Source organism: Lissotriton helveticus, chromosome 7, assembly GCF_964261635.1.
Source record: "Lissotriton helveticus chromosome 7, aLisHel1.1, whole genome shotgun sequence".
NCBI classification, from domain to species: Eukaryota; Metazoa; Chordata; class Amphibia; order Caudata; family Salamandridae; genus Lissotriton; species Lissotriton helveticus.
In genome coordinates this window covers 1,566,790,610-1,566,816,609 of record NC_136068.1, presented here as the reverse complement: position 1 = coordinate 1,566,816,609, position 26,000 = coordinate 1,566,790,610, and the positions used below count along the sequence as shown (strand labels likewise).

The following is a 26,000-nucleotide window of genomic DNA, read 5'->3' as shown; positions in this document are numbered from 1 at the left end:
ATAAGACTCTGGAACACCTCTTTCTAGGTGTGGGCAACCCAAAGCCTCTTTTTAATTAAGCAAATGAAGATTTAGATTTTGGAAGGCATTGAAAATTGCTATTTCCATTTTAAAGCCATAATACTATTTGCACTTAATGTTGTAATGTAATCGGTTTTATCCACACTATGTGTGGGAGGGTATACTCAGACGTGAGTCCCTTGCTCATTGCACCATCAGGATTCAAGCAAGCCGGGCCGAAGAAGGCTGTGATGCCAGAAACCGGTCCCCGGAAACTTGTTTCCTTCCCAGTATAAGAATTGGCTTGGTAGTTTGGTTTGCCCTGTTCCCATCATGCACTGGGACAGGAACAGACTAATTTGAATATAGCCAGGTTCTGAGCTGGGATGGTGCAGTGAGCTAAAAAACGGTGATGGATTAAAACCATGATCTATTGACTTGGTAAGAGTATTCTGCATCATTCAGAAACTCTGTCCATCACCACCCCCCTTTTCCAAAATCGGTTTTATCCACACTATGTGTGGGAGGGTATACTCAGACGTGAGTCCCTTGCTCATTGCACCATCAGGATTCAAGCAAGCCGGGCCGAAGAAGGCTGTGATGCCAGAAACCGGTCCCGGGAAGCTTGTTTCCTTCCCAGTATAAGAATTGGCTTGGTAGTTTGGTTTGCCCTGTTCCCATCATGCACTGGGACAGGAACAGACTAATTTGCATATAGCCAGGTTCTGAGCTGGGATGGTGCAGTGAGCTAAAAAACGGTGATGGATTAAAACCATGATCTATTGACTTGGTAAGAGTATTCTGCATCATTCAGAAACTCTGTCCATCACCACCCCCCTTTTCCAAAATCGGTGTCTCTTCTAGCTCTTCATGAATACTTGCGACAGACAATCACCTTCCAGACTAGGGCCTAAATCTAAAAACCTGCAGGACTGCTGCTTGACCCACGGACAGAACCAGCAAAGATGCTAGACAGAACTTATGAGGAGTAACATGGGAGCAAAGACATGGCTGACTGAGAAGAGAGAAGACGGAGTACCCTTCTTGACCCTTGGTGTACCTTTACCTACCCTTCTTTGCCAGCTGCACCATAGTGTCTGTGCCACTGGTTTGAGAAGATTATCACAAACCTGGAAAAGTGTGAACAAAATCTAGATCTTACGGTTTCAAGATGTTGCTAAACAAAGCTGTGGTCAACATATTGCCACTGAGACTAGCTGTTTTTCTTTAGAGTTCTCCTGGTACATGCGCGTGCCTAGCCAATGAAAAAATAGGACAAAAAAACCCCCCTAAAAATACAGGGCCCTGAACGAGTAATTCAACTGTGGGAAAGGCAGTGGTCTTCTACTTTCCCAACGGCGTAAAGACTTAAGGGAATTGTTTGGCCCTCAACTGACCCCTAGTGGTCCCTAATGGACAGCCAGCTGGCCTTCAAGAAAATTACAAAGGAGTCGTGAATGTGAATCCTGTTTGGACAGTGGGTCTTGAGACAGACGTTTTTGATGCAATTGGTTTAGACTATATTTAGGGGTACCTACTTTGATTCATATGCATCCTTAGGTAGCATTTGTGGTTAGTTGAAAGTAATGCCTTGGAAACAGTATCCTAGAGAAAGAGTCCCTATTGTTTACTAACATTGCAAGGCAAACCTGGAGTATTGCCTTGGTATCAACGTCATACAAATAACAAGAACAAGTGCGCTCTAAAAAAATATTTGGGATTATACCTGTTATTTAGAAAGTGTAAGGACTTTCCTCCCAAGTCATTTCCATGAATTTTACCTACAATGCATTTCCCTCCCATTGTGGATGAGCTGGGTGTGGAAAACAGCTTCCACAAAAGCATCTGGGTAGCGCATCTAGCTAAGTTAGATAACAATGGTTGCATCCATTTTGTATAATTTGACATTGTGATAATTCAATAATGAGGGGAATTATATACAATATATTAATTGCTTGACCTCATGTGACAGTCTTAAATAAGAGTTTGCACTTTGCTTTTAGTATGTTGCCTGTAACGCAACACATTGCAAGGCTTGCACAAAGAGTACAGTTCCATGTTAATGCATTCTGCCTTCTTGCAACAGGCCCTATGGGGCCCAAAAGTGTATTCAGCCACTTCAGCTAATGCAGACCATTGTGATTGCATTTGGGTGTAAATGTAATAGTTAAATGTCTTATTTTAGATAAAGGGGACTTGTCAAGTACATATAGGGTGGTTTCCATCTTATTCTTGTTTAACGATGTGCTGTAGATTGTAGAGCACAAAATGTTTCTTCACCACCTGCTGGGATCCGAGCTGTTACGCAGACAGATAATGAAATGTTGTGGATTGGGACTATAAATGCTCATGTTTTACTTTGGCTTATTCGAGCACTTGGCACCCAACTGAGGCTCCCGTGCACGTTAAGGAAAATGCTACTTACCAGTATGCATCCGTTCTTGGCATGTAGAGCTGCGGAGTAGTACACTTAGCATTAGATCGCCACCTGGTGTTGGGCTCCGATGATTGAATGTTTTTGTCCTCTTGGAAGAAGTCTTTGTAGTCACGAGATAGGGGACTCCTCCCTTGGACAATAGTGCGCATGGGCATCGGCTCCATCCTTAGATTGTTTTTCGCCATGATGGGAAATGATTGAGTTAGTAGAAGTAAAGAAAAGATGTCCATGCATGTGCATCTAAGTAAGATAAAACTGGAACAGATAAAGGTCCCTGGGAGGCGGGAAGGCGTGTACTACTCTGCAGCTCTACATGTCAAGAACAGATGCATACTGGTAAGTAGCCTTTTCTGTTCGAGGCATATGAGCTGCAGATTGTACACTTAGCATCGATTGTGCAGTAGCGTCTCCCCTAGCGGTGGTCACCTGTATCTGTTGCAGTTGTTTGAAAAAGAGTCTTAAGGACAGCTTGGCCTACTGCAGCTTGCACATCAACACAGTAGTGTTTAGTGAAGGTGTGTGTTGTAGACCATGTTGCTGCTTTGCATATGTCCTCTAGGGGGATGTTTCCTAAGAAAGCCATAGAGGCTGCTAGTTTGCGTGTTGAGTGCGCTCTAGGAGGAACTGTTAATGTACATTTTGCTTTTTGATAGCATATTTGTATAGATTTTACAATCCACCTTGCAATGCCACATTTAGAGATGGGGTTGCCTTTGTGCGGTGGAGAGAGACACAAACAGTTGTTTTATTTTTCTTAAAGACTTAGTTCTATCTATATAGTAGAGAAGAGCTCTTTTAACAACTGATGTGTGTAGAGCCCTTTCTGCCAGAGTGTGGGTTTTGGAAAAACACAGGTAACTCGACAGATTGGTTTAAATGAAAAGGAGTTATGACTTTTGGAAGGAATTTTGGATTCGTTCGTAAGACCACTTTGTTACAATGTAGTTGTAAAAAGGGTTCTTGTATTGTAAATGCTTGTATCTCACTCACTCTTCTAAGGGAGGTAATAGCAATAAGGAAAGCGGTTTTCCATGTAAGGAATTGTAATTCACATGTATGTAAAGGCTTGAAAGGGGGTCCCATGAGTCTTGTAAGAAAAACGTTTAGGTTTCATACTGGAGAAGGTGGCAACCTGGGAGGAATGATTATCTTTAATCCTTCCATAAATGCTTTATTGCAGGCACTCTGAAAAGAGACAAATGTCTATTTTGTAAATATGCTGCAATTGCTGCAACATGTAAGCGTATGGATGAATATGCTAAGTTACACCTTTGTAAATGTAAAAGGTAACAAATTATATTCTGGAGGGAAGCATCCAGGGGATCAATTTGGTTATTGTTGCAGTAAATGGCAAACCTCTTCAATTTAGCGGCATAGCAAGCTCTGGTAGTGGGTCTCCTTGCCTCTTTAATAATGTTCATACAGTCTGGTGGTAGGTTAAGATAACCGAACTCTAAGACTTCAGGAGCCAGATCGCCAAATTCAGTTGATTTGTGTCTGGATGTCTGATGTCTCCATGGTTCTGTGTTAGCAGCAATGGAGTCAGTTGTAGCTTTTGGTGTGGAACTAGAGACAGTTCTAGTAGTGTGGTGAACCACGGTTGGCGTGCCCATGTGGGAGCTACTAGGATTAGTTTGAGAGACTGTTGTTTGAGCTTGTGTACTACTAGTGGTATTAGCGGAAAAGCGTACGCAAATCTGCCTGACCAGTTCATCCATATTGCATTGCCCTTGGACTGCGGGTGTGGAAACCTGGTTGGGAATTTTGCATTTTCTTGTGTGGCGAACAGATATATGTCTGGATGACCCCACTTGCGAAAGAACCTGTGGATGTAGTTCCCATTCGTGAATTTCTTGTGTCTGCCGACTCAACAGATCTGCTATCTGATTGTGAACTCCTGGAAGGTGCTCTACCAACAGATCTATGTTTTGTGGAATGGCCCATCTCCAAATGTCTTGTGCAAGCTGGGACAGTGGTAGAGAGTGTGTCCCTCCTTGTTTTTGTATATAATACATGGCTGTCATGTTGTCCATCCGGATCAAGACAGCTTTGTTCTGTACTTGGAATGTTTTGAGTGCTAAGAATATTGCTAGCAGCTCTAGATGGTTGATATGGAACAATTTTTGTTGACTGTTCCATTGTCCTCGAGTTGTATGATGTAAGAGATGGGCTCCCCATCCTGTGAGGGATGTGTCTGCTGTGAGCACTAGTTGTGGAACAGGTTCGAGGAAAGGCCGCCCTTTTGTCAAGTTTTTGGTGTTCCACCACTGCAGAGAGTGATGTGTGCGGCTGTGTACCAACACCAGGTCTGTTAGTTGACCATGAGCCTGGTTCCACAGTTGTGCTAGGCATTCCTGTAATGGACGCATTTGCAGACTTGCATATGGCACTATGAAGATGCAAGATGCCTATTAGTCTCATGAACAATCTGGCTTGCAGATAGTGTTGCTGTTGAAAGACTGTGACTAAGGCTTGAATGCTCTGTATCCTTGCTGGACTGGGATACGCTAGAGCTGTAGACTTGTTTATTGTAGCCCCTAGATACTGATGTGTATGAGAGGGTTGCAGATGCGACTTTGTGTAGTTGATTGTGAACCCTAAGTTGTGCAATGTTTGAATTGTCTGATGTGTGTGTGTTGAACACACTGGTTGAATGATTTTGCTTTTATGAGCCAGTCGTCCAGATAAGGGAAGACATGTATTTGTTGTCTTCTGAGATGTGCTGCTACTACTGCTAGGCACTTTGTGAATACTCGTGGTGCCGTTGTCACCCCGAATGGAAGGACCTTGAACTGATAATGTTGTTGTCAATCCAGTACAAACCTTAGATATTTCCTGTGAGCAGGATGTATAGGAATGTGGAAATAGGCGTCCTTTAGGTCTAGTGTTGTGAGGAAATCGCCCTGTTGCAGCAGTGGGAGCACTTGTTGCTAAGTGATCATATGAAAATGATCCGACTGAATATAATGGTTGAGGGGCTGGAGGTCGAGAATTGGTCTTAGTGTCACGTCCTTCTTGGGAATTAAAAAGTACAGCGAGCAAGCCCCCGTTCCTTGTTCTTGTAAAGGAACTCATTGTATTGCGTCCTTTCGTAGAAGTGACAGAACTGCTTGTTTGAGCAGAGTAAGGTGTTTTGCAGACATTGGACGCTGTCTGGGTGGTATGTGTGGAGGGGTTTCTGTAAGTTCTAGGCAGAAGCCATACTGGATAATCTGTCTTACCCACTTGTCTGATGTGACAGAGATCCAGACAGGCAGGAATTGCGTTAATCTGCCCCCCACAGGAGTGGAATGCTGTTGGGGGAGCAGAGGAAAGTCACTGTTTTGAGGCGGAAGAGGTTCGATTACTGTTACCACGACCTCTTCCATTGTTGTTTTTTCCTCTATATCCTCCTCTAAAGTATCCCTTGTTAGAGGATGTTTGTGTGTTAGATTTGAAGGATGTTGTATTATCTGCACCTGTTTGTTTGGAGCCCCCTCTATAAAAGGAGGGACGAAAGGAACCTCTAGTTTGTGTGGACTGTAGAGCCCCATAGATTTGGCGGTGTCTGTATCCTTCATTTTTTCAAGTGCTGTGTCTACTTCAGGTCCAAACAATTGGTTTTGATTAAATAGTTGGCTAAAAATGGTAGTTTGGACTTCCTGTTTAAACCCTGAAATGCGTAGCCACGCATGTCTTATAAGTACGACACTGGTATTTACAGCTCTAGATGCAGTATCTGCTACATCTAGTGAGCACTTGATTGAGGCATTTGAGATAAGCTTGCCTTCCTGTATAAGATCATTTGCCTGTGTCCTATATTGGTCAGGTAGATGTTCTAGCAGTTTCTCAAACTGGTCATAATGAGCCCTATCATACCGGGAAAGTAGGGCTTGTGTATTAGCTATACGCCATATGTTGGTAGCTTGCGCAGCTATTCTTTTGCCTGATGCATCTATGACCTTGGATTCTTTGTCAGGTGGGGGTGCTTCACCTGAAGTTTGTGAGTTTGCTCTCTTCCTAGCATTTGATACAACTAAGGAAGCTAATGGTAGTTGTCCCTTAATGTAGGTAGGATCTGTAGGTGCAGGCCTATATTTTTTCTCAATTCTAGGGTTTAAAATCCTAGTACGTACAGGGTGTTTAAAAATTTCGGTAGCATGTTTGATGACCCCTTTGATCATGGGAAGAATTTGAACAGATCTTTGCGATTGTTCGAATGTGTCTAACAGAAAATCCTCCTCTGCCTCATCAGAAAGCATAGTGACCTTATGGTACAGGACAGCTCTGTTCAATAGGTGCCCAAAGCCAATGTTATCTTCTGGGGAGAAGGTTTTGATGGGTATGACTGTGGGTCAGGAATGTCTGGTATATCCTGTAGGTTTGGGTACTCCCAGTCTGTATCATGTGTAGGGTCTGGGAAAGGCTAATCTGTGTCTATCCCTCCTCCTAAACTATACTCATCATTTTGAGGTGAGTGTTGAGGTAACGGAGGAGAAGGAGACATTTGTGGTGAAATGTTAAGAGTAGCAGTATATAAAGGAGACAGAAGTATTGGTGAAGAAGGGTGCATAGGGGATGTGGCCGAGTCCTCCTCCTTGGCAGGAATCACAGGTGTGGGTGTGTCATCTGCCTTCCTCTTCTTGTGTGGTGTAGTGGACACGTGACCTGTCTTTGGGTCAATGTAGATCTTCTTTTGGAGAGGATCTGGCTGGAAGAGTTCTTCTATTTGAGAAACCTTTGTCGGCGTCGATTTTTTCGGTACCGGACGAGGTTGCTGCTTGTCTTTAGCCTTAGTGGTTACAGTGTCCTTTGGCGTAATTTTCGGCACTGAAGGTGTTGTTTTCGGTGTGGTAGGCTGTTTCGAGGGCTTAGGTGCATCGGAATCAGGCCTTGTCGGTTTCGGCATCGAAGACTATGTCTTCTGAGTGGAAGATGGTCTCATCGGCTTCGAGGCATCGGACGCTGGCTTCGTACCCTTGTCTTTAGAAGTCGACGGTTTCGGAGCCGAGACTTTTCGGTTTCGGTGCAGAGGGAGCTGGTGGGATCGGCACATGCGGCTTGCTCGGAACCGAGCTACCGGAAGGCTTCGTTATTTTCTTCGGAACCGGGCTCGATGGCGGGGCTGTCAAAGTGGATTTTCGGTTGCGACTGGGCCCCAGAGGCGGAGTGTTGACCTTTGCCTTCGATCTGGGTGCTGTGTGTGGTGCAGGGGCAGTAGTACTCACGTGCTGACCCGATGGTATGGAGTCATCTGAGCCGTCTGCCTCTGATACGATCTGGAGATCATCGGAATCTTCTTCGAGAACGAGCGGAACCTCTCTTCGAATATATCCACCGGTTCCGGAGCTGATCTCTGCATGTCGTTTAGACGGGCCCTCCGATCTCGGATGGTTTTCTTGGATCAAAAGGATGCACATGCTGTACAGCTGGATTCGTCGTGTTCTGGCGATAAGCACAGGTTACAGACCTCGTGGTGGTCACTGTGGGGAAACTTTGCTCCACACCCAGGGCATTTCTTGAATGGCGTCCTTTCCATGTGGTGTAGGCCTCACGGCGTGGATAGGCCCAACGGCCCGCGCCGACGACCCGAATCGAGCTGATTGAGTCGAAACGATGTTAGTAGATATCAAGAGTAGTTTGCAGAGTTTTGGGACTTTTTTTGCGCTTCGAAGTGCTTGAAAAGTCTATTTCTAGCCGGAGCGGAACACTTTCATCCGAACCCAGTGGCGGAAAAAAACAATCTAAGGATGGAGCCGATGCCCATGCGCACTATTGTCCAAGGGCGGAGTCACCTATCTCGTGACTACAGAGACTTCTTCCAAGAAGACAACATGCAATCATCCGAGCCCAACACAAGGTTACGATCTAATGCTAAGTGTACAATCTGCAGCTCATATGCCTCGAACATACATTTCCTTTATCTCACTGGGGGGTTATGACAGAGCATGATTTGGGGTTTTAGAGATTTTTCATGTTTCTACACTTTCACCTACTGAAAGGTTATCTAATGTATTATTCAAGAGAGAGCCCTTTCAAACGTGCGAGGTAGTACCCCTCAGAAAAGTTGTTTTGGTTGTTTCTTCAAGGACACTAAATTTCATTGAACAAAACCTTTGCAAACTCTTGCACTTAGACATGACGCCGAACATTTTCATATGGTGTTTCCCTTGCTCTGCATACAAGTCATGTAATTTGTCAGATTGTTCCTGCATGGCTACACATAGCAAGGCATTAATTACTAGGTGGTCTATTCCCAAATCAAGACATGTAGGGGGAATGTTGGATACCTGCTACACAAAATAAAATAACCATGTGGCAAGTCACTGATTTGGAGTGAAAGGAGCAAAGGAATAAAATAAGAAAACCACTGAGAAAATAAAGAATTTTGACCCTAGGCCCCAAAGAGCTAGTTACAAAGACAGCTGAATATGGGAACTGGTGAACATTCACACGGCCTGTTTCCTTGTAAAGTAAAGGGGGAGCTACTCCAGACATCCATAAGCGCATAAAGCTCTGCACTAATTATATAACGAGGTGAGGTCCCACTATTGAGGCCATGCTAATTAGAGAATGGAATTAAGAGAACTAGGAGGTAGGAGTACTTTCATTTTTAGTCTCAAAATTGATTTCCAAACTTGAAATACAGCCAGATCACCAGCAATGATCATTTGGCTGGAAGATTGAGTGACATTACATCAGTTTCTACCCTGGTTACGCACCTCAAGCTTTCCACAGCCATTAACAAAGTGGCCCCAATATATATTTTTCAACGCGTGTTCTCCTTTCACTCAGTGGCTATTGTCAATTTACTTCTTAACACCCCAGGACACATCATGAACGGCGTGCTACTGGTCTACGAAAGCAACTAGCTGAATACATCAAACTAGAATTGCATTTTGTGTGGGAATGGCAGAGACCTGAATTAAATACTTGCTTCGAACCAAGCGCTGCCAAACTAATAAACCAAACAAACATACTGTTAGGTCCTGCCGGATGGACTTCATCTGCTCACAGGCGAAGGCATAGTCTTGTTTATCTTTCCAGTGGGATTTTACCATGACGAGAGACTTCTTCAGAATCTATGGATGGACAGCAAAACAAGTTAAATCTTCAGAAGAACAAGGAGTTTGATATCTACAGTACAAGTATAAAGAACACCAACTCAGAAGAGAAGCATTAGAAATTAAATTTCCCTTCCTACTCATGGTTTCGGGTTTCTAACAGCATTAACTAACTTGATTCCACTAGACACGGGTCAGCTGCAAGACAGTCATGTGACATAACCGGCAGTAATGTCCCTTAGACCAATAACTCGTTTGCAGGTTTCTTGGAGGAAAGTTAGAAATGATGAGAAACCTCCCCACACCCTTTGGCAGGCATGAAGAGAATACATTTTTTGTCAACGGCACAGAAAAAAGAAATTCAAAGTCAACCAAAGCATGAGAAGGAGAAACCTGATCGCAAATGTGCTCAATATGAAGCTGAGTAACAAATGAATAGAAGGTATCAAGAAAGGTAGGGAGAAGATGGATTTTGCAGTATGCCATTACAGAGTTGACAAAGTAGCTCCAATTAATATATGGGAGTTTCTCAGTCAACACCAGAAAATAGATTACAGTAGCACATAAGCAAAAAAAAGATACAACTGAAAAAATATTTCTGGTGGCAGAGACCTAAGTGACATAGAAGTCCTGTCCCGTTCCTCAGTCTAAAACAAGAATTGCACAGAAACCACTAGTATTTACATCAGGAGGTGAAGCTGGAAAGTTTGGAGATAAACACATATGGAGAGGGGGCTAGTAACTCACCGGAACGTTGCGGACTGTTGATGGATCGGGGGCACAAGTCAGACGCAGGTAGTGTTTTGTAATGTCTTGGCAAGTGCCACTAATTTTGAGTTCGTTCCAGTCCAACGAATCTGAATTACTGGGTTCTGCGCTGTTTATCTGCAAGACAAGTGGCTCTACGCGCAGCTTTTTGGAGTGTGTGTGCTGGAAGCGGGCAGCTCGCTTCTGCTTTTTAAAATCTCTCTCTGGCTCTTCATAGTCTAGAGAAATAGTTTTCTTTCGGCTGCGCTGCTTGGTTACAGCTTGCGGATCGTACCTAACAAAGAAAGACAATAGTTTTAGCATGTTCTAAATAAGAAAACTTTCTACATCTACTATACTGCCGTTTTTCAGAGCTGGTGACTACATCGCTAAATGTGATACTTTGCAGACAAACGCAACAAGACTACATTCTTTCAGGTGTTCAAGCTCTCATTCACACATACGACCTACACAAGTACGGACTTAGCACAGCATTATACCTTTTCCCCCTTTGAATTCTCCCATGCCCACGGTCCATGTGTGCCCCTGAGTCACGGGTTTTATGGGTGCTTCGCTGCCCACTGGGCCTAACTTCGCTGCCAGAAATCGAGCCACTCCCAGAGTCTGAATGAGAATTGCTGCAAATAGAGCACAAGATGACTTGTTACATAGACTCACAGTAACCTGTAAAAATCACTCAGAACAAAATGTATTTCACGTGTCCACCTCCAAAACTCATTGAAATTAGGATAATGCAAAGGATTATCAGTAAAAACACCCTGTACACTAAATATATATGAAAATAGGGTCTCTTCATCCTACACATGGGAAACAGGCATGGTAGGCAGTGGTTGTTGAATTTAGGCCATAAAAGATAAGCATTCCTTTTGAAAAATGTCCATTAACTAACTGTTTACAACAAAGCACAGTTAAAAGCTTTGCAGCCATGCTAGTCTAGAACCAAAACAGACTCTTCAAGTTCTCTGGCTTATCGGACATTTTGAATTACCTTCGTTTGTAGCGGCGATGTGGAGACCTCGAAGCAGAGCGTGATCGCGACCGGGATCTGGACCCAGTGCTTGAAGAAGAGCTGGATTCCTTCATGAAGACATTTCGGTTGCCAAACTTGGTGGGAAAGCTGCTCCCACGCCCACGTAGGGCTCCACCTCCCGTGCTCGGAGCAATGCTTCGCTGAGACTGGGTGACTGTTATTGTGCCTCGAGGTGAAAGGTTTGTTCCCCTCTGTGTCTGTACAGATGGTGGCTCCCACCTCTTCTTCTTAGGGCTTTCTTTTGCTTCTTCCTTAGCACATCTAAAAAAAATAAGTATGAGGGAGTTAAACAACTGTTTAAAGCACAAAGTACTTTATGATGCACAAGGTCATCTTAAGGATTTTGGGGGCCCTAGGGCAAATGTAATTATGGGGCCCCTGTTCAGAACAGCTTTAGATTAATGATCCAATTTCAGCCCTTTTATGTGGTCTTTGGCCAGGTCACCGACAGTGCGCGCACACACAGGTCCAAATTCTAACTTGTTTACATCAAATATTCAAGGATAGGGATGTGTTAATATTAGACTATAAAGCAGCTTACTAATATTATTGCAAATCTTCATAACTCCCATCCATTTCTCACATGAGGTCTTGTTTTGATCTAAAAGAAACTAAATATTGCATAGTGTTGAAAAGTAAAATTCTCTGCAAAATTTCTGCAATAGATTATATTACAATAAAACTAAATGAAAGGAAAATGGTAGTGAAAACAATCTGTTCAATAATTATTCAAGGTCATATGGCAAGACTCCCTGCAGAACACAGCTGGCTGTATCAGGGCCCCTGAAAGGTGGGGCTCTGGGCCAGGGCCCACTTTGCCCATGCCTTAAAACGTCTTCGACTATGCACAACACCGATGGAACAGAGGTCCTATTCGGCATCAGAAAAGTGCTAATAGGAACTCCTCGTCCCCCAGACTTACTGGGTTGTCTGCAGACTCCAGTGCCACACACTTTCTCCGGGGGTTACATAGTCCATGAACAACGAGCGAGGGTACTTCCTTTGAACTTTACATCAAAAGGATGTACTAAGAATAATTTCATACATACCAACCCCACACACAACCACAACCACACACGCACAACCACACACGCACAACCACACACGCACAACCACACACGCACAACCACACACGCACAACCTCTCGCACAAATAGGGTAGTCAAAGGATTAACAGTGGCTCAAGTCTTGAGGTGTAGACCAGGTTTCGACTTAGACTTTAAGTAGACACCTTTGAAAGGCTTGCCATGTATTTTGCTTCCTAGTTCTTTATGACGCAGAGCAATCTAATGATCCTAGAGGCCATCTAACCTTTTTAAAAGCATACATTAAAAAAAGTACTGGGGTGTACTCCAAAAACAGAAGAAACCAATGGAAGTATGAAGTAGTATGCAGAGGTCACTCAAATAAGAGGAAAAGTGGCTTGCCTGTAATCCTTTTCCTATATCGGGAAAATCTCAAGTCAAGTCTTGAGCACTGAAGAATAAAGCCCACGCAGAATCCTGGGACAAGTTCATAAAAATAGCCCTACAAATATGTCGAGGTCTTTTATGAAAAGATAATTTCGAACTAAGCAAATTTGAAGATACAGGCACTCCACATGACACTGGTTAGTGTTTTCAAACTCTGCATTGAATGTTGATATTTGCCACATCTCAACAAGAGTATCGAATAGTTTCTTACCGGTCGGTGTAGTTTTGCAGCTTGAAGATCTTTATGGATTCACTATGCTGTGCATATTCCGCAATCTGGTGGTTGGGTCCGGAATCGTAGTCTTTTTTCTCTCTTTTTTTTTTGTCGTAGCCCAGGTGGGCGTCGACGTCCCACCATTTGGTGTACCTTCGGTGACGTCGGCGGAAGCTACCACCCTTGGGCGCCATCTTCGGATTCTTTTTTCTGTCTCTTTTTTCTTTTCTGTGTTTGTAGTGAATCCATGGGTATGTTTGTTAATCGTTTTTCAGCATAATTCTTTTCACGTATCTTGTAAGCTTCAACTTGCTTTCTTTTCTATGTGTTTCCACCCTCTTCTCCAGCCTCATCTTTCTGGCGGAGGCGGGTGGGTTCGCTAGTGAATCCAGAAAATCTTCAAGCTGCAAAACTACAGTGACAGGTGAGAAACTATTCGTTTTGCAGCGTGAATCTTTCTGGATTCACTATGCTGTGCATAGATTTGGTAGCAGTTTTCGTTACTTTTGTGGCGGTTGGGTGGAAGATGAGCGCTGGTTGTTAAATATATGTGAAGTACCTTTTGTCCTACTTGTGCTTCCTTGTTCATCTGTACATCCACGCAATAGTGCTTAGTGAACGTGTGCACTGAAGCCCATGTTGCCGCCAGGCATATGTCCTGAATTGGTGTGTTGGCCAGAAAGGAGATTGTTGCTCCTTTCTTCCTGGTCGAGTGGGCCTGTGCCCCTCCTGTTAGCTGCTGGCCCGCTTGTTTGTGGCAGAATTGTATTGTCTGTGCGATCCATCGAGCTATGGTGTTTTTAGTCACTGGTTTACCCATGTAACTGCTTGCGAAGGATACGAAGAACTGTTTTGTCTTCCTGTGTCCCTTCGTCCTTTCAATGTAGTGCATCACAGCCCTTCTTGCGCCTAGAGTGTGGAGCGACCGCTCAGCGCTTGTAGTGGGGTTTTGGAAGAAGCTAGGAATCTGAATACTCTTGATTCATGTGGAACCTTGACACCACCCTTTGGCATGAAGTGTGGGTCTGTTCTCATCACAACCCTGTCACTGTGTATCTGGATGTAAAGTTCCTGCAGTGTGAGTGCCTGCAGTTCGCTCACCCTTCGTAGCGAGGCGATTGCTACCAGAAAAGCCGTTTTCATTGTTAGCATTTGCAGTGATGCTTTGCGGATGGGTTCGAAAGGTGCTTTCATGAGCTCCGTCAGTACCACATTCCGGTTCCAGGCTGGTGGCGGCATTCTCTTTGGTGGCGCTATTCTTTTAGCCCCTTCCAGGAATCTTTTTACGACTTGAGATGTGAAGAAGCTTCTCCCTGTTTCTCCTCTTGTGTACGCCACAATCGCTGCCAGGTATACCCTCAGCGAGGATGAGCTTAGCTTAGCTTTTATTAGGTGTGTGAGGTACCTTAGCACCGTAGATTCCCTGGTCAGTTTTCTATGGAATTTTTTCTTGCAACACCATTGAGTGAATCTTTTCCATTTTCCCCCATAGCACTTGCGTGTGCTGGGCCTTCTTGCCTCTCGCAGCACCCTCAGGGTGCCCTCTGGTAATTTTAGATGTGCGAACTCTAAGTCCTCAGGAGCCAGGCTGAGAGGTTGAGGCTTACCGGCTCTGGGTGTAGAACGTTTCCGTTTTCCATGGAGAGTAGGTCTCTTCTTTTCGAGAACTTGTGGGGGGGCCCTGCGCCATCTCCATTACCTGTGAGTACCAGGTCTGCCTGGCCCATTGTGGTAACACCAGGATGAGCGTCATGTTGCTCGTCATGCATTTGTTGAGAACCCTGGGGATCAGCGGTATCGGGGGAAAAGCGTAGGCAAATGTTTTTGACCAGCTAATCCATAGGGCATTCCCCGGTGATAGTGCCTCTGGTTGCCTGGATGCAAAGTATTGGCATTTTGCATTCCGGCGTGTTGCAAATAGGTCTATTGTCGGAGTGCCCCACCTCCTGAATAGTCTCTCTGTTTCCTGAATATTGAGTTCCCACTCGTGGGACGCTGAAGTCTGCCTGCTGAGCCAATCCGCTTCTACATTGTCCTTTCCTGGCAGGTGTATGGCTAGCAGGTCTATTTTGAATGGTATTGCCCATCTCCAGATTTCCTGTGCCAAGCTTGACAGAGGGAATGATGGAGTTCCCCCGTTTGTTTATGTAAAACATTGTTGTGGTGTTGTCTGTTTGTATCAGCACTTTCTGGCTGTACAGGTGTTTCTGAAAGGCCTTGAGGGCTAGCAACACTGTTTTCAGTTCCAGGTAATTGAAGTGTCTGACTGCATCTGTAGGGCTCCACAGACCCCTCACTCTGAGCTTGTTCATGTGTGCGCCCCATCCCTTCTGGGATGCATCTGTGGTGATGGTCACTGTTGGGTCCGTGGTGTTAGAGGTTTCCCTACTGTTATCCTTTCCTTGATCCACCACCTTATTTCTTCCTGCACCCTGTGCGTTACAACCACTAGATCCTCCCAACTTCCTGTAGCTTGTGACCCTTCCTGTAGCTTGTCACCATTGCTGTTGCAGCCACTCTTGGAGTTGTCTCATTTGTAGGCGTACATTGGGGACCAGGTGTATGCATGACGCCATCATCCCCAAGATCTTGCTCACAGTCCTCACGGTCAGAGCTTGCCCCTTCTGGTAGTGACGTTTCTCCCTCAGAAGGCTGAGTGTTCTCTTTTCGCTGGGTAACACCCTGCATTGGACGGTGTCGATTTGGGCTCCCAGGAAGATGTACTTGCTCTGGTTCCATGGAGCATTTTCCCCAGTGTATGGAGAATCCCAGGCTTGCTAGCGTTCTTGTGACCTGTTCTGCACGATCTTCGCATGTCCTGTACGAGCTTGCCTTTACGAGCCAGTTGTCGAGGTAGGGGTACACGTGTACCCCTTTCCTTCGCAGATGTATGGCCACTGCCGCGAGGCATTTGGTGAACACCCTTGGTGCGGACTTTAGACCGAATGCCAGGGTTGTGAATTGGTAGTGATCCTTGTTCACTGTGAATCTTAGCATGTGCTTGTGCTGCCTGTTCATGGGGATGTGTAGGTACGCATCTTTGAGGTCTATGGTGGACAAGAAGTCCCCGGCCTTTATCTGCAGGATGACCTCTTGTAGAGACGTCATCTTGAATTTTTGAGTCTTTACGTATTTGTTTAGGAACCTTAGGTCCAGGATGGGTCTTAGGCTTTCGTCCACTTTTGGCACCAGGAAGTAGTTTGAGTACACTCCCTTGTTCCGTGCTTTGAATGGAACCCGTTCGATGGCCGCTTTGAGGAGGAGTTCTTGAGCTTCCTCTAGGAGTAATCACAGCTCTCTTCCCGAGTGCTCTCTTTTCTTTGGCTTTCTGTTTGGTGGTCTCTTTTCCAACTCTATGCAGTATCCGAACTGCATGATGTAGAGTACCACTCACACTTGTCTGTGGTTATTTTTCCCACTCCTGGAGAAAAAATCTTAGCCTGCCTCCTACTGGTGTTACATGTTCCCTTGTGTCTTGTCCGTGTAGCCCTCTCCTCTTTTTTCTTCCGTGCTCTTCCCCCGGAGGGTTTGAGTGGGTGGGCACCTTTTTCCGTGAGCAGTCACTTAGAGGGGGGTTGTTCACCGCCTCTCCTTCTCTGGCCCCGTCCGTTTCCTCTTGATCGAAAGGACTGGCCCCTGTTCTGATAGTTCCAGTTTTGCCTCTGCTGGCCCTGGTGACCTTGGCTGTCACTCTGTTGCCCCTGGTGGAATGCCTGGTGACATTGCCCGTGCTGGTTTCCACCCCTGCCGTTCGGCCTCCGTGTAGGAGTGCCCCTTCTCATCCCTCTGAATTGCAGGGCCCCCATGGACCTTGCCGTCTCGTTGTCCTTCTTCCGTTGGGTGAGCTTCTCATCAACTGGGGCTCCGAACAGTGTTTCACCGTTGAAGGGTGTGTTCAGGATGTTGTTCTGAACCTCAGCCTTGAAGCCTGAGATCCTGAGCCAGGCTTGCCTTCTCTCTGTGATGCCTATAGCCATCAGTCTGCTGGATGTTTCAGCCCCATCCAAGGCTGTCTTCAGGCACGAGTTAGCAATGCTTTTCCCCTCTTCCACAAGGTGGATGCCCTCTCACGGTATTGCTCCGGGAGGTGCTTGAGCAATTGGCCCATCTCATCCCAATGCTGGAATTGAAGTCTATTCAAGAGGGCGTTGGAGTTCGCCATCCGCCAGTGCGTTGCGGCGTTCCTTTCTATTTTCCTGCCAGTTAGATCCATCCTCCTGTTTTTCTTGTCAGGTGGAGGTCCAGATGTTGTTGGGACGTTTTCCCTTTTTCTGGCCGTTGCAGCGATTATTGAATCTGCTGTGACGGATCCCTTGATGTAACCTGGGTCCTGGGAGGAGAATTTGTATTTCTTCTCCGTCCTCGGCGTTACTGATCTGCATGTAGCCGGGTCCTTGAAGGCTTCCTTCCCCTGGTCTGTGATACTCTTTAGCATGGGGAAGAACGGGCTTCTTGTCTGCGTGGGGAGCAATGTTTCCAGCAGGAAATCTGCTTTTGGCTTCTCCTCTTCCAGCTTAACTCCATAAGCTGCTGCAGCCTTCCTGACCACCTCATTGTATGCCCCAATGTCATCCGGTGGCGAAGGCCTCGAGGGGTATGTCTCCACAGCCTCCTCCGGGTTTTCGGCCTCGATGTCCTGCCATTCCTGGTCTTGGGCCGTCGAGGAACCTGAGCCATAGCTTGACTGCTGCTCCCCGTAATCCCCTTCTGTGTAATAGAGGTCTTCTTCCTCTTCGTGCTCCGAGGGCTCCGGAGTTTTCGGCGGCTCTTCGATGTCGAATTCCTCCTGCACCTCAGCGACGGCCGTTGCCGGCTTCGATGGGATCCTTTAACTTCTCATCTTCTCCCTTCTTTCTTTGAAGGATGTTCTCCAGTTCGGCCTCGAGCCTTCTTTTCTTTCTCTGCATCTCAGCGGCCTGCTCGTCGTCGAGCGTTTCGGCTGCTCTTTTCGACGGCGTCGAAGCTTTCTTCGGCTCCTTTTCCTTCGAAGTCGAAGACCCTTTTTCAGGGGCTTGCTTCGACGACCTTTGCTTTTCGCTGGTCTTCAGCCTCCGGGAGTCCTTCTCAGAGGATCCGCTAGGCTCTTTTTCGGAGGATGCAGCTTCGGTCGTCGAAGTTTTCCACGCCGGTGCTCCTTTCGAGGCTCTGGGCTCTGACTTTCGAGGGTCTGCCTCTGGCTTTCGAGGCCCTGTGGGGGTTTTCGGGGTCGTAGACTCTCCTACCTTGTCAGGCGTTTTCTCATCGGTCTCTGCGACCGTGAAGTCATCTGGATCTTCGGCGATGTTGTCCTCGTCGTCGGTGGAGAGGCCCAGTTCGTAAAGCGTCGGGGCCTGACCCTTGCCCTGCATCGTGTGGTGAGCTGTCCTCTGTCTCTCTCGAACTCTGAGTGTCTTCGGCTTGAAGACGGAGCATGCGCAGTCTCTGCTCTCGTGGTCGATTGGCAGGCAGAGGTTGCAGACCGGGTGCTGGTCCTTCTGCGCGAACTTGTGGTGGCAGTTTTTGCAGAATTTAAAGGGCGTCTTGTACATCCCTGCGCTCAGGGGGGCCCCTGTGTGCGCATTCCTCCAAGGACGTCGAAGATCTCGAGGTTCTTTCCTTTCTTCGTCGTCTCTTCTCTGATGGTCCTCTTCTCCCAATGTTCTCAGGTTTTTACCGTCGAAGAGTTGCTGTATATCCTCCTTTTCTCCTCCAAAACTTCTGGAGCTTCACGTGACGATCCAGACCCAACGGCGGAAAAAAGAATCTGAAGATGGCGCCCAAGGGTGGTAGCTTCCGCCGGAAGCACGCCGACGTCACCGAAGGTACACCAAATGGTGGGACGTCGAAGCCCACCTGGGCTACGACAAAAAAAAAAAAAAAAAAAAAAAAAAAAAAGAGAAAAAAGACTACGATTCCGGACCCAACCACCAGATTGCGGAATATGCACAGCATAGTGAATCCAGAAAGATTCACGCTGCAAAAGTGTGTGTGCTTAGTTAACTTTGCACAGCTTGCACTTTCCTGCTCTTTAGTCCTCCACACAGAATTTGATTGTGCGAAAAGGGCAGGATACCTGCAGATACTGGACTCACTTCCTGTCCTAGGCCACCATTTGGGAGGTCAGAGCACTACGCTCCCTCCCTACCGTGGCTACTTAAGGAGCATGCAAGTGTGGACACGCTGCGCCAAAGGGATGGCCGTCTGTGCCCAGACAGCACAAGGCAGCCCCAGGTGGTTCGAAGTTAGTCACAATCAAGTACTCTTAATGAGAGCAGAAGGAATTTGCCACCATTTGCCCAGTGGCTGCCATTTTGCTTTATGGTTTAAATCTTTTTATTGGTTTTCAAACATCGCAAGAAGAACAGGACCTCCTGCTCCATAAAGACAATGCGGTACAGACATCAAGTGTCAGCAGTAATAGCAATAACGAATATATGCTGGGAGCAGGTCAACAAGAGAGAATCTCAAGTAAAAAGAAAAAGGGGGAAAGGAACCGAACAACAAACCCTCCCCTACCCCGCTCCCTCCCTCACCCCCTGTCCACAAACCATAAGATAGGAAGGAGAAATCGGAGTTAACGCCAGCTCTAAGTGTGTCACCGTGGCCGCCGGGAGGGGTGCTTTTCAGGGACCTGCGTGTGCGCTAGGCGGAGGAGCCTTAGGTATCAAGGGCAAGTCAGTTCTCTGAATTCCACGGTGAGCAAGGTAAAAAAAGGGCGCCATAGCTCTGGAAATTCGTCCCCCGAACCCGCCAGTGTGAGGGATAGTTTCTCTATACCCAGCACCCTCCAAAGCCAGCCCGGGTGTGGGGGAGCCCGATGAGCGTCAATGTGCAAGTATGTTCTGAGTGGCTGCCCCTAGGCAATGGCGAGAAGACGGCCCCTCCTGGATTTCAAGGGTTATGTCAGCGGGTTGGGCAGCCCTAGGAGGATGTTGCCATTTTGCTTTAGACCTTGCTATGACAGGAATTAGGTGTAAACCCACAGGTCTTTCACCCCTGGACTCATTAAAGGCTAGTATAGAAGTCAAGGCAGCACACACCCTCAAGACCTCGGCTAAATTGTTCTCTATGAACTTCAGGTCCTTAGTCAAACACAAACTGGATGTGTATGACGTTTTTGAAGTGTATCGGCCAGATGTGGTCTTCCTTACTGAGACATGGCTCGCGGAGGACCCTCCCTGGACCGAATACAAGCCATCCTGACAGGCTTCGCCATTAGGTGACTTAGCACAAGCTCTGGCACTTCAATATTACAATTTAACAATGGTTGGAGATCTGAATTTATACTTTAATGACACTACTTGCCTCACAGCTACAACACTGGCCGCAGATGTGGAAGGTTTGCAGCTCTTTCAACATGTAACATCCAACACACCGTTTGGGGCACATACTGGATCCGTTTTTTTCAAACATGGCTGATCTAGTTGTTAAGCAGCCTATGCCGCTCCCATGGTCTGATCCCTTAAGAGAACACGCCATTTTTTTTTTGCATCATTCCACCTTTGGCTTTGCGCTGTGCCCCTGGCTACTAGCTGTCCTAGTTTGGACCGATGTAGCGACTTAAGCGGATCCACAAGTAGCCAATTGGATTAATGAAGTACTAGATCAAATTGCTCCCTTAAAAAAGCAGACCTTCCGCAGTTAACGATCTTCGGCTGACTGGTTTAATAAAGACCTATTAGTTATAAAAAATAATTAAAAGAAAGGTGCAAACTTCTGGAGCGCCTCTGGCGCAGAATGTATGACCCCACCTGCAAAAGAGACAGAGCAACATAAACAAAACAAGCATTGGCATAGCCAATAGGTCTCGCCTTTGGGGCCTTATAAGTATTCAGTTATGCACCACAGTATCCTTTCTGCAACAGCATCAACTGTTGCATGGCTAAAGACTTATAAGGTCCCAAACGCGAGACCTATCTGCTATGCCAATGCTTGTTAATACTGTGATTTTTGTAAGCTTCCTCCAAAAGAACAAACACTAGGAAAATGTAAACTCTTACAGACCAATCAGTTTGCTAATTTCTGATTATAAAATAGTAACAATGTTGGCAAATACATTGAGCCAGGTAGTGGGTTTGTTGATAAATCAGGACCAAAACGGTTTTATAGCAGGAATATGGTTGTCTACTAACACACATTTAGTTGAAGCTCTAGATTTTCTTAACACCAAACATATTCCAGCTCACATTTGTATCTCAGATGCCGAAAAAGCTTTTGATTTGTTTAATTGTCAGTCTGCCCCGGTCAACGCTGGCTGTGTTTTTAAGGGCACATTATGGATTGTACGAGGGGTATGTGTCTGCCAAGATCTGACTCTGCCCCAGTCAACACTGCGATGTGAGGAAGAACTGTGAATGACGGGGGTGCGGCTTTAACACCAAGCTAAGACGCAACTTTAGATAATATCTGCGTTTGCAGGATAAAAGCATACACTTAAAAGGAGACCACCAAACTCGTTGTCTGCGGCTATTAATAAGCAAACGTGAAACCATAGTGATGCCCTAACATAACACTGAGACAGAGTAGACTTCCACTAACAGGCAACACTACAACCAAAAAGTTGTTTTAGTGTGCATAGGAAGCACACGATAAGAAGTACAACAAAAAAGTTGTTTTAGTGTGCGTAGGAAGCATACGATAAGAAGTATAGTTTTCACGTGGTACTTTCTAAACATGAAACATTTGACTGAAAAGCAATATAACACATTAATAACGCTAACATCACTATACGTGTGCGAATAATTGCTGTTTGTTAAGGGATTAGGCTGCTTTATTAACGTTTGCACAATACTTGAGGTATATTGTGTGCAGTAATACAAATAGGGAAATGAGAGGCCTGTAAATAAGTTGCAGTTGGCAGTAGGGCACCAGTGCTAAGAGCAAAGTAAATGTGCACCCTCAGTAAAACCGTAACATACTGACTTGTGTTTGACGATAAATATTACTAGTTGCTACAATCGCAATGTATATTTTTACCTGTAAAGCATGCTATTGGCACAGGCTGTATGTAACTCTAAAAGATAGCGCTGCCGTCGTATTCAAAGCACATTAGTCACTGACTCATGAAGGATGATTACACGGAACAGTCCTGCCCGCAGATGCTAACTATTGTTATAAAAGTACAGTGCTGGCCTTTCAAGAATGACGGTACTCCTATGTTTTCCTGTTTTTCCATTTCCTCCTCGCACCGGACCCTAGTGCCGAGAACAGAGAGAGAGCTGCGCCGTCCCTAGTAAAAATGTAATGCGCTGACTCGTGTGTGATATAAAATTTAGTAGTGAATACTATATTGCGCAATGAGTAGCAGCGAGAGCCTGTCTGGTAAATACAATCGCAATGTATATTTTTAACTAAAAGATAGCGCTGCCGTCGTATTCAAAGCACATTACTCACTGACTCGTGAAGGATGATTACACGGAGCAGTCCTGGCCGCAGATGCTAACTATTATTATAAAAGTACAGTGCTGGCCTTTCAAGTTCAACGGTACTCCTCTGTATCCTCACTTCGAACTTTCACCCTGCCCTAGTGCTGACACCAAAAACGCACGCATTAGAAAGCGCATTAAAAAGTATAAAGTCCGAGAAATGCCCTGCTTTCGAAAACAAAACCAAAGTCTAACACGAAAACGCACGCATTACAAAGCGCGTTAAAAATTACAAAGTGCAAGAAATGCCGTTCTGCTATCGAAAATAAAAGCAAAGTCTAACACGAAAATGCCCGCATTCAAAAGCGCATAAAATATTATAAAGTCTGAGAAATGCCCTGCTATGGAAAATAAAAGCAAAGTCTAACACTAAAATGCACGCATTGCAATGCGCATTAAAAATTACAAAGTCCGAGAAATGCCCTGCTATCAAAAATAAAAGCAAAGTCTAACACGAAAATGCCCGCATTCAAAAGCGCATAAAAAATTACAAAGTCCGACAAATGCCCTGCTATGGAAAATAAAAGCAAAGTCTAACACGAAAATGCACGCATTACAAAGGGCATTAAAAATTATAAAGTCTGAGATATGCCAAAGTCCGAGAAATGCCCTGCCAATGAAAATAAAAGCAAAGTCTAACACGAAAACGCATGCATTACAAAGGACCAATGCTATTGGAAAGAGGGTCTGCTTTACAATAGATGACCAATTAAAGACAACGAGAAACACGAGAGACGGCCTGCGGCCGTCAAAGTGAAGTGGACACGGCGGGCAGGGGAGGGGGCGGAGCGGGGAGAGCGGCATGAGGGTGTGAAGCAGCAGGGGCCTGAGACGAGGACGCCTTGCCTTTGATGTGGTAATGCCAGGCAAGCGGCTGGTGGCATTGTGCACGCGCTTTCACGTGCACTGGAAGAAATCGTCTGGGAATCGCCTGATCTCGGTAAGCTCTGTTTAAGCCGCAATAGATCGAGCTCCCGCTCTCAATGCGCACATGCGCATTGAGATAGGTCGCTCGACCTAAAAACAATCATTACATTAAAATACCTCGGTGTGACTACTCTATCAACACAATCTAGGCAGCCCAAAACTCTCCATACTTCACCACGGTGAATAATGGAGAATTTTGGCCCGCCTAGATTGTGTTGATAGAGTAGTCACACCGAGATATTTTAATGTAATGATTGTTTTTTTGTTTATGTTGCTTTGTCTCTTTTGCCGTGGTGAAGTCACTATCATCCCCCCCCCTGTCGAATGTTTGGTTCAACTGGTCGAAGGATAGCTCTAGGTGGAGGAGTGTGGCTCAATGGTTAGAGCGGCAGACCCTGATGCAGAGTTCTGGCCAGGGACCAGGGTTCAATTCCCGCCTTGGCGGGGTCTCGGGCTCAATTTCCTCGGACCTGTTAATTCTCGCCTTGGTGCCTATTCTAATCACGGGCCCCACGCTGCAACTCTGGGCAATAGCTTGCTTAGCCTCCACACCGGCCCCAACAGCGGTATGAAGGCCTGGCTTCACCCTGGGGGTGCCCAGGAGTGGACACTTCACAGGGAAAGCCAGGAGGGGTTCCACAGCGGTATGAGTATCAGCGCCAGGAAGCCGAATAGGCGACACCGCAAGGTGACCGTCTGGTGACAGTGCGCTCTATAAGTACCATGACCTTTACATTTACATTTAGGCTGCTCAGTTTCAGGCCCATCGAAGCTGAAGAGCAGAGTGCAATGAATGCGACTGTGAAGTCAGGTTCTCCACCCAGTTTTAGGGAACTTGATCAACTATCCCCCAACCTCTGGACAGGTATCTGGGAGATGGAAGCATATTGTGTTGGTTCCACTTCCACACAAAAAAATCCTACCAAGCCAGAAAACTATTGTCCGGCCTCGCTATCAACTATTCTCCAAGATTACAGAGAAAGCCTTCAACAAGCAGCTGTCAAGCTTTACAGAGAGCCACAACTTATTACACAGGATCCTATTTAGATTCTGCCCCTCAGCCATACTGCAGGCAACAGTCAACTCGTCAGATCCTGGATGCTGGCAATTCTGCAGCACTGTTTACGTTGGACCTTAGTGCCAAGTCAGAGACTGCCAAATAATATCTTGTTAGAGAGACTCTGGAACTGCGGGGTGAGACATAAGCATCCGATAGCAGTGCTTTCTTTGCTGCAAGGGCGCACCTTTCTGGTGTTACAGACTTTCCACCAGTCGGAAGGTGCTCACAATGAAGCAAGGGGTGCCAAAGGGCTCCTCTGAGTTCAACGTATGTGTGTGACCACTGGTGGACGTAATTGAGAGTTAGGAGTTAATGATCGTGTCATATGCAGATAACACACACCTCATCTTTACACTGTCAAAAACTCCACCCACATGGCTGCTTCTTTCAGCTACATGGATGGACTTAAGTTGCCTTAAGCTCAATGCTGGAAAGACAGAGGTTCTGACCTCGGGCAACCATTCAAACCTTTGGTCAACTGCATGGTTATGTTAATGTTATGTTAAAAAATGCTCTTTTATAGCGCACGGCTACTCCTAGGAGTGTCCCGGCGCTTTGACAAAGAGCCCTCATTCTGAGAGAAACATAACACTACGGAAACAGAAAAAACCCAGAAAAGACAATTACTGAGTAAAAAGCCAAGTTTTTAAACCTTTCCTAAAAGAGAGCAGGTCCTCTGCTTTCCTGAGCAAAACAGGCATGTCATTCCAGCCTTGAGACGCCAGAAAGCGAAAAGAGCGTCCTCCGATTCTAGCCCGGCAGATGGGAGGAATCAAAGCTTTGAATAAAGTCGCGGAACGTAGTGTCCTACGAGGTACATAGAAAGCCAGGCGCTTCTGTAGATATTTAGGGCCCCTTAAAGACGATCCTCTTAGCGACTGGGAGCCAGTGCAGTTTTTTTTAGTAATTCTGTGGCTCCGGCCCTGCGCTGGAGACCAAAAATGGCTCTAGCCGCAGAATTCTGCAGTCGCGTCAGGAGATTCTTCGGAAGGCCAAGGTAGAGAACGTTCGCGTAATCTAAACGCGAACCTATCAAGGCCTGCACAATGATCTTTCTGTGCTTCAGTGACAGCAACGGAAGAAATTTCCGTAACATTTTCAAAAGGCCGAAGCATTTTCCGGTCAGCCCGGTAATCTGAGGACCAAAGGTAAGGCCATCATCAATCACAAAGCCCAGATTTTTTGCTTTGGAAGAGGCAGTATCCGGCGGAGACATGTCTGAAGGCCACCAGGCCTTCCAGCCAGGATCTGGTGGACAACCAAAAAAAAGCAACTCCGACTTGTCGGGTTGCATTTTAGGCTGTGGCGCTGGAACCAGGTAAAGACGGCTCCCAGACAGTCTCTAATCCGTGGGCCGTCAAAGTCCCTGCCCTTATCAGATGTGAAGAGCAGCTGGGTGTCATCAGCGTAAGTAATGATCTGGGCACCAAAAGATTCCGCAACCGCCGCCAGAGGGGCCATATAGATGTTAAAAAGCGCAGGGCTCAGAATAGAGCCCTGCGGCACCCCCACCTCCAGCGGCGGCATTTCAGCGGAAAACGGCGGTGCCCAGACCACTTGCCGGTCAGAAATGACTTAAACCAGTTCAACACCGTCCCTCGAAAGCCGATCTCCTGGAGTCTGCATAAAAGGAGACCTTCATGAGG

General features: G+C 46.1%; 1 protein-coding gene across 2 annotated transcripts in view; it reads right to left on the bottom strand.

The window, feature by feature from the left end:
• The window catches only part of LENG8 (leukocyte receptor cluster member 8), a 129,111-nt gene that overhangs the window by 68,981 nt on the left and 34,130 nt on the right, over nucleotides 1-26,000 (bottom strand). For both annotated transcript variants that reach the window (XM_078655066.1, XM_078655068.1), the window contains exons 8-11: nucleotides 11,237-11,539; nucleotides 10,728-10,865; nucleotides 10,228-10,522; nucleotides 9,397-9,498 (exon numbers count right to left, since the gene is read on the bottom strand). In XM_078655066.1, coding sequence (XP_078511192.1) covers nucleotides 9,397-9,498; nucleotides 10,228-10,522; nucleotides 10,728-10,865; nucleotides 11,237-11,539 — 838 coding nt within the window. The remainder of the gene's footprint in view (nucleotides 1-9,396; nucleotides 9,499-10,227; nucleotides 10,523-10,727; nucleotides 10,866-11,236; nucleotides 11,540-26,000) is intronic.